Source organism: Oreochromis aureus, linkage group 4 (assembly GCF_013358895.1).
Source record: "Oreochromis aureus strain Israel breed Guangdong linkage group 4, ZZ_aureus, whole genome shotgun sequence".
NCBI lineage: Eukaryota > Metazoa > Chordata > Actinopteri > Cichliformes > Cichlidae > Oreochromis > Oreochromis aureus.
In genome coordinates, this window is record NC_052945.1 from 17,024,041 (window position 1) to 17,035,990 (window position 11,950).

General features: G+C 40.2%; 1 protein-coding gene and 1 non-coding gene across 3 annotated transcripts; both read left to right on the forward strand.

Annotated features, from left to right (window-relative positions):
* The first annotated feature begins 16 nt into the window (after window positions 1-16).
* cdr2a (cerebellar degeneration-related protein 2a) lies at window positions 17-8,585 on the forward strand. Of its 2 annotated transcripts, XM_031730623.2 has the most exons (8): window positions 39-237; window positions 929-1,014; window positions 2,313-2,425; window positions 3,953-4,101; window positions 4,230-4,406; window positions 6,682-6,996; window positions 7,149-7,425; window positions 7,558-8,585. In XM_031730623.2, the coding sequence occupies exons 3-8, from the start codon at window positions 2,387-2,389 to the stop codon at window positions 7,831-7,833; spliced, it is 1,233 nt and encodes a 410-aa protein (XP_031586483.1). In that variant the 5' UTR covers window positions 39-237; window positions 929-1,014; window positions 2,313-2,386; the 3' UTR covers window positions 7,834-8,585. The 2 variants fall into 2 exon arrangements, with proteins under 2 accessions (XP_031586482.1, XP_031586483.1); XM_031730622.2 differs by lacking the exon at window positions 929-1,014 and having other exon boundaries at window positions 17-237.
* A 2,216-nt stretch (window positions 8,586-10,801) lies between these two features.
* On the forward strand, window positions 10,802-10,883 carry trnal-uag. Its single transcript has one exon. It is a non-coding gene; the product is annotated as a tRNA-Leu (tRNA).
* Window positions 10,884-11,950: the final 1,067 nt, after the last annotated feature.

The following is an 11,950-nucleotide window of genomic DNA, read 5'->3' on the forward strand; positions in this document are numbered from 1 at the left end:
TGTAGACAACAGACTTTAAAGCCTCTGTCACACACCGGGGAGGATGTGATTTACGTTTGACCACTCGAGGCGGTGGACTGCGGTCAACTTCTAGCCGTTGAACTCAAGTGTGTGGGGCTTCTGTCGGGTGGAGTTTTGGGTCACCCCTCGGTTTGAAAATGCTAACCGACATGATTTTGGAGGAAGAATTTGAGAAGAATGGAGAGTCTTGGTACAACCAGCAAGAGCTCGAACACGGTAAGAGCCGCTCTGCCCTGAGGTCGCACCCTAACTCTGACTGACTGTGTCTGTGTGGGCTGGTTGTGTTACGCCTGTTTTATGTTTTATTTTAAATGAGTAAAATAATGAGAGTTGCTGCTACTGTCTACCTATTGTAGCTATTTGTTTAGTTAAGTTTCAGTTAGTCTCTAGAGTGGGTTTGCTTGTTAAAGTAGTTGAGTTTTAATTTAGTTATGCTATTTTTATGCTAGGTTAAGTGTTAAAATAGTTGGTAGAGGTAATATTTAACACATCCAGAATAGGTATTAGTAATGTAAACACAACTCATTGTAAAACTGACTCACAGCCATGAGGATGTCTCAATAAAGTTCTGCATCAGGGCCTCCTCATACTTGTTGATCACTTCAGATTGACCAACACTAACACTAAAGGCATTTCATGTACATTTTATTTCTAGTTTTAGCTTTAGTTCAGAATATTTTTGAAATAATTTTACAGTTAGCTGAAGTGTTTTTTTATCACTAATGTTAGTTGTAAGAGCGAGGAAGGAAACGGTGACAAAAGCCCCTAAATAAGAGCTCACAGATTAAATTGAAGTTGAAGTCCTTGTGGCACAGACCCACAAAAGTCATGCAATCCACATGAGGTCTCCTACAGAGCCAGGATTTCCTGAGGCTATCACCGGTCCTCCTGTGTTTATTGTTTTCAGACTAACATGACCCCTGTCTGTGCTTCTAAGCGAGCCACACAGATCATCTAACCAACATCACTGTGAATACAAGGAGTAAGGAAGAGGTAGATGTGACACTGAACATAATTATGTGTGTGGTGTGGCAGATTTGTGAATGTGTTGTTTACAGTGTATTGTTATACGAATGCAACCAGAGTTAGGTTGTAATTTAGTGATGTGAAATGGGCAGATAGTTGAAAATAGATGACTGACCAACCAATTAAAGTTTATTTGTATTTTATATCCTAAAATAAAGTATATTTTTCTTTTGGGATGAGGAAAATCATGCAGCGCATCTTAAAAGTATATTTTATCACATCCATCCATCTGTCCAGTCTCCTCTGCTTGTTCAATTTCAGGGGTTGCCTAGAGCAGCGGCACACCCTGGACAGGTCTCCAGTCTATCCAAGGGCTAAAAAAACAACAACTACTAACTGAGAATTGTTAATCATTTAGTATCATGATTGAAAAGATAAACTTGTAGGAAAAATTTGCAGACTTCACTGGCAGCAGGCGGGAAGAATGACTTCCTGTAGCATTCCCTGTGGGCATGGATAACAACAAAAATGCTTAGCATTTACACGAGGAGATTTAGGAAGAAATGTATGCAGCTTCATCTCCTCCACCAACTTTAGAGTAGGATTTAAGATTATTAGGTAGTTCACTTGTTCATTTTACGTTTGTTCCCCACAAAATGCTACTTTATAATCCTGCTAGTGTACACACTGTTAGTGCTGTTTGCACACGCTTAACCTAGAAGACGTAGAAATAAAAGGGTATATGTAAAACGTGTGCAGTGAACACAAAGACGTGTCAAAAGTACATGAGCTTTGCACAAAAATGGAAAATATAAATGTCCTTTGAATAGCTACTTTTTAAATTTTTTTTACTTTGAGTACACTTCAGCCTCTGTGCTTTTTTTGCTTTTACTTAAGTAAAGAGGTTGCATCAGTACTTCAACTTCTGCCAGACCCTTTTCAAACACAATTTCCCATCCTTCTCCTTGAGAGAAGAATGTGTTAATTTTGCAATCTCTTTTAGTGACATTTAAAGTTTGACTCTGCTTGGTTTAATTGCATTTTTATTCCCTGCACTTAGTAGTCCCACAAAAGACCAGCTTCACATGGCTGGCCAAGATCCAGTACTCATGAGAATTTAGAAGGGGAAAGAGGTCACAAGGCATGCCTTAGATTCCTCGGTGTGGGACAATGAGTTGTTGTTGTGAGTGGCACTGGCGCGAGGCTACGTTTACACACTTGCCTAATTCTTTCAGCTGTCTGTATTTGGGCACTGAGTCCATCCCGAATCTTGTGTTTACATGTTTTACTTGACTTTTTTTTTTTTTTTTTTTTTTTTTTTACAGATCTTCATTTGGCAGCAGAGCTGGGGAAAACCCTCCTCGACAGAAACCATGACTTGGAGCAGGCCCTGCAGCAGATGTACTCCACCAACCAGGAGCAGCTGCAGGAAATCGAGGTGATAAATTTTAGGAAGGAACTAATCTGAGTTTTTGAGGCTCAATATGTGCTCCAGAATTTCGTCTGTCAGTGTATGCAGTTGCTGGTTGATTTTTAGGTGAATGAGTCCATGATTAGAGGTCACTCATTAAGAAAAGTCCATGCTGAGACATGTGAAAAGCTGTCTGAATGGAAAGTCATTGTGAAATTGGCACAGCTGAAAATAGGTTGGAGTAAAAGCTAATCCCACCCAGTCTGATCTAATAAGCCTTTGGCAAGGAGCAGAACATTTGTCTACCTAGTTATTCGAAGACTTTCACTGGTTTACCAGTAACAGTATACCACTGTTTTACTTGGACACTGTTCGTGGTTTTGATTTTGTGTTAGTCAATAAAATTTTGTTTTTGTATTCTAAAAAGAATAAACATCCAGTAGCAGAGAGACTCATATTTTAGTTCTAAGACATACCGCATGCGTAAACTGCTGATGATCTGAGTTGGAGGACACAGCACTTAGAAGGTCAGCACACATAAGAGCCTTAATTTGTTTACGTCTTCGGTGTAAGGATTTATAGAGGTTGTTTTGGTAATCCCATACATCTCTTTGACCCACATTGTACTGGCTACCCGCCTTTCCAGTCTCAGAGGTGTGCTTTTGTTTCACAAAACTACAAAAGTTCTGGAGAAATGCTTGCCAAAGAAAACTGTCACGAGTCCAGTGTAGCATTTTGAAAAGCCAAGCGCTGATGCTGATGTCATCGGTTGACCTACTGATGAAGCTGGTCAGCAGACAAATACAGGTTACAGGCCTGTGTTGTCATTTACACTACAGTACTGAGTCTGTGTCTGAAGTTCATTTGTGATCAATTGTATCCATCCAGCTTTTAAAATAAACGGTTATCTTTTAGTATGAAGTAAATAGAAATAATGAATTTTTAATGTACTTTTTAAACACATTTATTCTCAGGAAAGTTTGGTGTTGCTGTTTTGGTATCCTATGTGGAAAAAGGCTATTGTTAGTACTGTTAGCCAAAAACATGGCACATCTCAGCATGGTGTGCAATATGTCCTTAAAAAAAATTGAGGAAACTTAACAAAAGAAGAAGTGGCAGCCTTAAAAGCAGCACTAACTGCAGATAGACAGAATCTGAAAGTCATGTCCTTAAGAAATGAGAGGGGGGGGGGGAAGCAAGAACCTCACACTGACCTCGAGAGATGCATCTGACCCTTCAGTTGATCCATGTTCTGTTTAATGAAGCTCCATTATAAATTGTCTCAGTGGAAAGGTGGCTGTCTAAAGGACATTCATAAGGAAGAGAAACAGGAAGAACTGAATGGAAAATCAGTGGCAACAGGTCTTAACTGTCTTAGTTAGCTGTATTTCCCATTTTCCTAGTAGAATGTAAAGAATCTCATTGTGTGGTATGAGTAGGAACTTGGAACTTTAAATTCTCCCTTGATTTTAGGTTGCGACATGGAAAAAGTTAAGGAGTGGTGCTACTCCAACTTGAAATTATTATTATTTTTTTCCCTCTCTTCTATACCAGTACTTAACCAAGCAGGTGGAGCTGCTGCGTCAGATGAATGACCAGCATGCCAAAGTGTATGAACAGCTAGACACGGCCGCCAGGGATCTGGAGCAAGGCAATCAGAGGCTGGTGCAGGACAACCGCATGGCCCAACACAAGATCCAAAGGTCAGTCTACCAGTTTTTTGTGAATTACCCTTTCAAATCGTGTTTTAAATAATTATCCACCCAGTCAGCTTCCAACAAAAAATATACCACATTAACATGTTGTCGTTTTTTTTTTGGTTTTCCTTCAGTTTAACTGAGACTATCGAAGCGCTTCAGACCCTCATGGAGGACCTGCAGGCCCAAGTCGGGGAGCTAAAGACTGCAGAAGCAGAGCGAAATAAGAGAGAGCTGGCAGAGCAGAGGCGCAGCCTTGGAGCACAGAGCGTGTCCTGCCTTAAAGAGCTGTATGACTTGCACCATGACAGGTACTATTTTCATCATCCACATTTAGCAACACAATGCTAATAGCTGATCTTTAGAGGAACTGTTTTCACAGAGGAAGTGGTGTGGTAAACTGTACCTAGCATTGTGGATTAAAGACAGTGAGTTGTCTCAGTATTCTTGATCACTTTGATCAATGACAAATGAAACATGGCCTCAAATTATCAGGCAACACCAAAGAAAATATGATTCAGCGTCTTTCTTCCTTGACATGAAAGCAAAGAAGAAAAGGGAAGCTGAAAGCATCTCAACACTGAGAGCTGAGGTTTGTTTTCTCATCTTGTGTTACCTTCAGTACGCTGCTGTCTCATGTCACGTATGCTGACTTGACATCTTCAGGTCACCCAGAGAGCTTACTTTAGACATAATCCATGAGGGAGGGAAGCTAATCCTCCCCCATTGTCACTGTTTACTAATGCGGCTGCTGCATCTTACATCACTTATTTGGTGAATTTTGTAGAACTGTCACCTTTTAAAATCCTGAACGATCTGTCTAGAAATTTATTTAATGGTCTAGGTGTAGTGGACTCTAAATGACATTGAAAAGAATTATGTAATATTAATGCAACATTACAATAAAGATTCTTCTCAGACTGCTTAGAGACCCAAATAACCTCTACCAAGAGGACAGGGAAATTTACTCTCTGCTGTTAATAAAACCTAAAAGCCTAAGTGCTTGAAGTTTATGGTAGTAATTCAACTCAGAGCTTCTCTGAACTAGATTTTGAGGACAGAGTTTTATTAAAAAAGTCCAAATTGTAACAGGAGTTCTCCAGATCTTTAAAGTCTTTGTGTATTAAATTTTATTGAGAAATGTAAGGTCATAAAATTTCTTTGTTGTAAAAGGATGTTAAATTAAAAACCTTAGAAGCAAAAACGACTCAGACCTGTCCTAATGTTTAATTAAATTAATATGACAATATCTAGTTTCAATTCAATTTTATTTACATAGCGCCAAATCACAACAAAAGTCGCCTCAAGGTGCTTTATATTGTACAGTAGATCGCACAATAATAGATACAGAGAAAAACCCAACAATCATATGACCCCCTATGAGCAAGCACTTTGGCGACAGTGGGAAGGAAAAACTCCCTTTTAACAGGAAGAAACCTCCGGCAGAACCAGGCTCAGGGAGGGGCGGGGCCATCTGCTGCCACTGGTTGGGGTGAGAGAAGGAAAACAGGATAAAGACATGCTGTGGAAGAGAGACAGAGATTAATAACAGATATGATTCAATGCAGAGAGGTCTATTAACACATAGTGAGTGAGAAAGGTGACTGGAAAGGAAAAACTCAATGCATCATGGGAATCCCCGGCAGCCTACGTCTATTGCAGCATAACTAAGGGAGGATTCAGGGTCACCTGGTCCAGCCCTAACTGTATGCTTTAGCAAAAAGGAAAGTTTTAAGCCTAATCTTAAAAGTAGAGATAGTGTCTGTCTCCCGAATCCAAACTGGAAGCTGGTTCCACAGAAGAGGGGCCTGAAAACTGAAGGCTCTGCCTCCCATTTTACTTTTAAATACTCTAGGAACAACAAGTAAGCCTGCAGTGCGAGAGCGAAGTGCTCTAATAGGGTGATATGGTACTACAAGCCCATTAAGATAAGATGGGGCCTGATTATTTAAGACCTTGTATGTGAGGAGCAGGATTTTGAATTCAATTCTGGATTTAACAGGAAGCCAATGAAGGGAAGCCAAAACAGGAGAATTATGCTCTCTCTTTCTAGTCCCTGTCAGGACTTTTGCTGCAGCATTTTGGATTAGCTGAAGACTTTTCAGCGAGTTTTTAGGACATCCTGATAATAAAGAATTACAGTAGTCCAGCATGGAAGTAATGAATGCATGAACTAGTTTTTCACTAGACAGGATATTTCTAATTTTAGAGATGTTGTGCAAATGGGAGAAAGCTGTCTTACACATTTTGCATTATGAAGTTTTTTTTTTTTTTTTTTTTTTTTTTTTTTTTTGTATTATTGTCTTTTGAATATTTTATAATTTCCTACACTATCAAAGTGGACCTTTTAAGAAGAATGAAAAATCACTTTCACCATGATAAACAGTTTCATTTCATTCTCACATTGTAAGAGAGTTTGTTTGTGTCTGAGTCCAACCATGTTAGATCCAGTTCAAAGAATATTTCAGTAACGCTGGCAGCACTTATCACAAGTTCAGGATATCCTCAACAACTCACCTCAGTATCGCTGTCGTTATTTGTTCTCTCAAAGTGATGCTCTAACAAGCTCTTTAATCACTACCTAAGGTATCTAGCCAATGGCAGTCACCTTGTGGATGGACTCTGGTCGCCTTATGGCTCGTTTCAAGACCGAAAAAAGCAACCAGACCCAGAAGAGGAGAACGCTGCTCTCCAGCGCTCCATCCAGACGCTTCAAAGCCAGATAGCTGCTGAGCGGAGCCGCAGGGAGGCTGCAGAGCGGGAGATGGAGTTGACAGCAAGGGAAAACAACACCCTGGAACAGCGGCTGGCCCAGCTGTCGGGCTACCAGGCCAGACAGAAGGAGCTGGAGGCCGAAGTAGAACAGCTGCGGCTTCTGTGGCGTGCCGACTACACCAAAAGGTTGATGATGATTTTATGTATGGAGAATATTCAAACTGTCACATTATTTTAGCTCTATTTCTGATATTGTTTTTCACATTAGCAAAAGTCTGTGGTTTTATTTATTTATTTTTCTAAATGCGTGTGTTCCCCTTCACTCTTATCCTTGTCAGGAAACCCGACGAGCTGCTGGTGCCTGACACCGTATTCTTTGCCTCAGAGGAAAAGCCCTGCCCAGAGCAAAGCGAGCCAGAGGAGAAGACTGAAACTGTCGAGGACCAGAGCAGATACGGCCGACAGAGGTGCAACAGTGACAGTGTGTTGAAGGCAACAAACCCAGATGAAATTCTCCGTAGTCACGAGCAGCTATGTATACGTCGAGCCAAGGCTGTGAAAAAGAGGGGCATCTCTCTGCTCAATGAGGTGGATGCACAGTACAGCGCACTGCAGGTGGTGTATCTGAGGAACAGAGCATTCCTAAAAAATATCTTCTTTGTTAGAATGTTCAACGTAAAAGTAATTTCTTTTTTGTTCTGTTTGAAAACTGAAGAAAGCTTTCCCTAAAATATGTTTGTTTTCCAGGTGAAATACGATGAGCTGCTACAGCGATGCCAGCAAGCCTCAGACGAGCTCAGCCATAAAGCCGTCCAGACATCCAGCAGTCCCTTTGCCAGCGGCCGCTCCCGCCGCCGCCTGTCCAGCTCTGCAGCTCTGTCTGATCTGTCCGTGGTTCTTGAAGACGGCCAGCAGCCGGAGTACAAGGCTCTCTTCAAGGAGATCTTCACCTGCATCCAAAAGACCAAAGAGGACCTCAGTGGAAACAAACAACCGATCAGGGACGATGAATCCTCCAACTGAATGTTATTCATCACCCTATGACTTGCTCTCTGTTACACTGTTCAGAGGGTGCAGATGCTGTAAATGCTTTCAGGCCCTCAAAGTCTTAGACATGCCTGTTGCGTCCTTATCAAAAATTAAGTGGCAAAAAGTAGCTAGATGTATTATATTTGTTGTGAGAAATATTTATAGTTGGCTCAATGAACAAAAAGCACATTTTCACATGCAGCCTGACCTCAAAATCCAAAAGTATTACGTCCCCTGCAATAGTATTCGGTTTTTTGTAATGGCTGCCCCGTGACCACTGGGCCGTTTGGTGTTTGGAAGAGAGAGGCACATGTAGGGTTGTTACGCTGTGTTACAGTGTTTGATAAGATGGCGGTTGAGTCAGAGTTGTGTAAACTGAGAAGTTGGAATGTTGTAATATTTGAAGTCTAAGGAGTTTAATTGTTAGTGTAAGTAGGTTTTTGTAAGTTGGCATTAGTTGGCTCACCAGTGGCAGTTCGGTGGCACACTAAGAGCAAAATGTACAGTTAGTGGACACTGGAAAACGAGTGTGTTAACACCAGAAAGACACAGAAAGGCTCTGCACTTTTCATGACTGAGTTCAGTTGTATTTATTTAATAACAAATGATTAGAGATGATTAAATGTTTATTTATTTTTTTGTTGCTTTATTTTTCTGAGAAAATTGAATCAAAGTGAAACTTGATGTACAATGCGGTGCTTCTTCTGTGGTGGAAACACAAAATTAAACAAAAAGCAAAAAAATCAGTTTTGTCTTTTGTTTGTTTTTGTTTTTCCTTTGGACCATTTCTTCCTATATGGATGTTTTCACTATGATATGGAAGCAAAGTTGTTGATTGGGATAAAATGTATGTTGCAAAAACGGGAAAAGGTCTTTAGATATAAAGTGTGTGTGTGTGTGTGTCTGTCTGTCTCTCTCTCCCTCTCTCTCTATAGATAGATAGATAGATAGATAGATAGATAGATAGATATAGATATGTATATATTTTAACAAAAACAAAAAAAAAAGGTGCAGACTGTTTTGCAGCATGCTTTTTTTTCATACATCTGAGAGATGCCATCACTGCATAGTTTTTCAGCAGATATGTTTCAACCTGTTCTCCATTTCAGTGCATAATTGTGAGCTATCATCAGATGAAAGACTATCTTAGGAGTCTGTACCATATGGACTCTATTTCTTGCCTCTCTTAAACTTTTGTTACCTAATGAAGTGAACACTGCTATAAAAGCAACCGTAAAAAATAAACTTGATTATCTGTAATGCTGCTGTTTTTGTGGGAGAGAAAAAAATCTAATCAACACACACAACAGTAGTGAAGTATATTTTCTGCAAAGCTCAGAGTTGCCCTCATTCTTAAAGGTCACTGAGACCTTGTGTACTCTGGCCCAGCAAACAATTAAAGGACCTTTGTCTCGCTTCATAATTACCCTACTTGCCACTAGTTCCAAATCCATTAAACCTCCAAACAAGGAGTTTGCATACCACGCTCGCCTTAAGGGACAGGTCTTAGCAAGACATGCACATGGTAACCTTACAAAGGCATCAGATAAGCAGGCAGCAGACATCTGTGTGGAAAAACTAGATCAAGTGAAAATGAAATGGTGCAGAGAAACATGGCTGGATTGCTGCAGGTAACAATGAACTCTGTGTGTGGAGGAAGCATCATCTTTTTTTTCCTGAAATGATTTACACTGTTTGAACAATGACATTTTACTGTATTGACACCATTAGCAAAGTAGTTTCCATCATTTTTGGGGTGGTCAGCCAGTTTCACAAGAACGTAATCCAGTGTTGTTTTGGACAACAAAAAAAGTTCATGTGCACCGGATGATATAATTGATTCCCCATTTAAAAATGAGTCATAAATAAACACAGATCACCTCTTCATAGTCCCCCAGTTCTCTCGCTTTCTGAAAGGTCCCAGAGCCCTGCCAGCTCAAAATAACACCAGTGAACGTGAAACTTAAAAACCAACTGAACACTTGAGATCCAGAATAATAATGACAGTGCACTGACCTTCTGCAGTTACTGTAGTTGGTTTACTTCACAGTGCATATAGCATTCACGCTTTACTTGAAAACTTCCATATTAAAAATAAAAAAGAAAGGAGTTGCAGCTGGCAGCTGCAGTTACCTGGTTGATTAAGATAAAGTAGATTAAGACAAAATTAATATTGAAACATCCAACAGTGTATAAAACACAGACAGATGAAAGCAACATAAAGTGCATTGTTAAGGTTTATGGACCACCATGAGCTACCAAAGAGCCAGTAATTAGTCTCTGGATCTGGGTCTCACACTATTCCTTCATCTGGAATGGAATAAGACAGATATTGAATGGGTAGGGAGTCTGTGTCACATGGGGACCCATCCCATCCAAGTGTATTTGGTAGATGATATTTATGAGAGGATATATAGGTGGAGAAGAATAGGAGCTCATCAGGCAGACACCAAGAACCCCCTAAAGATAAGAGAAGGACTACAGGTGTAGATAGCTCAGTATCATTCATATGGCAAACTAATGAAAAATCTCTGGCTGCTGCATTTTCTGTTCAATATCAGAGGCTGGAGCCCATCAAACATGTGGACCCAGGGGTCTGTAAATTAATGAGCAATACAGTGGTAAACATTGTCCATCAAAGTTGTCTGTATGATCTGTTGACTGCAACTTCCCTATCATATGATTCTTATCATTTTCATTTCCATCAGACCATTTGCAGTGATGAACTGAACATAAATCATGAAAGCAAAATGACCTGTGCTGCATATCAGAGCCCCCAGAGGGCTTTAGTGTGTCGTGGGTTTATGCATTTTCCTTTATTTTGTCACCTTATTTTTCTCTGCGGCATATAAAGGCAGACGTTTCTGAAAGACGTGACGAAACGACGCGAACGCATCAAATCCCAGGTTACACGACCTTACGACGTGTTATTTAAATCTAAGTATCCGGCAGACAAAGGTGTGGTAGCGTGGCCGAGTGGTCTAAGGCGCTGGATTTAGGCTCCAGTCATTTCGATGGCGTGGGTTCGAATCCCACCGCTGCCAACAATGTATTATTTTCTGGATTAGCCATGACTCAGTTGACAATGTGGAAGGCCGTACACAGGTAGATTGGACCGGATGTGATGAATAACATATTAAATGTCTAAGCGATGATGTAAATTTTAACGCTGCAGGTAACCCTTGGCATTGTTATGCAGTGCAAGTGCTCCCCCATGTGGCAGCTTCAAACATGACAATGTTGCGCTTTCAACCAACACTGATCCCGATAGTTTGGATATCCGTCCCTCAGTCTTTTGTCCCCGTTTCTGTAGAATGGCTTTTTGACAGCCATCCTTCCACTAAGACCACTTTCGATGAGGCTTCAGTGAACAGTTGATAGCAGCTGAAGATTAAATGCATCTCTCGGGTCCTTTGTCAGATCTTTGCAGACTTTCAGATACAGTTGATCTGCTGAACATATTCTTTTAGGCCTCACACTTCTTTCGTCCTCCACTTGACCACTTTACTCATATTTCCTTAAAGACTGACCGCACTGCATGCTGCGATATGGCAGGTTTTTCACTAATAGCTCTTCAGGAATCAACTTGTTCGTCCACAAATTCTATTTTATGACGGTCAGATAGTGTTATCTTGGTCATTTTAAATAGATTCAGCAAAATATATCTGAACAAATGATGTTTTTTTGTATGACAGGCTGCTAGTAACAAAGTGCTGACGATACAATTTAATACTGTCTGTTATGTGTTCACACAACACTCGTTCGTCTCTTGAGTTAGCTGCCTTTTTTATGCTTGAATGATTCATAAGCCAGTGAATGTGGTCAGGTACAAGGACTGGAAAATAAGTGCAAAACCAGCCAACATGCAAGTAAAAAGTTTGAAAAACCTTCAGAAAGCCTGAAAAAAAAATGCTCATAACCACTGCAAAAGATTACAAGAATGTCTTTGAACCAAAGAAATTAAGGGTGACTCAAGACTTTTGCACAAATGCAGTATATGTAAATATGGTCTCTGCATTTTTCTAGATGCTTTTATTTCTAAAAGTGTACAAAATTTGCAGCTACAATAATAACTGAACTCTATTAAATCACAAGTCTTTATGATACAAAT

Excerpts from the sequence above, each read along its gene's own strand:
- cdr2a (XM_031730622.2), top strand. The coding sequence starts at position 159 with ATGCTAACCGACATGATTTTGGAGGAAGAATTTGAGAAGAATGGAGAG. Across the intron at positions 238-2,312 it reads CCAGCAAGAGCTCGAACACG|ATCTTCATTTGGCAGCAGAG; the intron begins GTAAGAGCCGCT and ends TTTTTTTTACAG. Across the intron at positions 4,102-4,229 it reads GCCCAACACAAGATCCAAAG|TTTAACTGAGACTATCGAAG; the intron begins GTCAGTCTACCA and ends GTTTTCCTTCAG.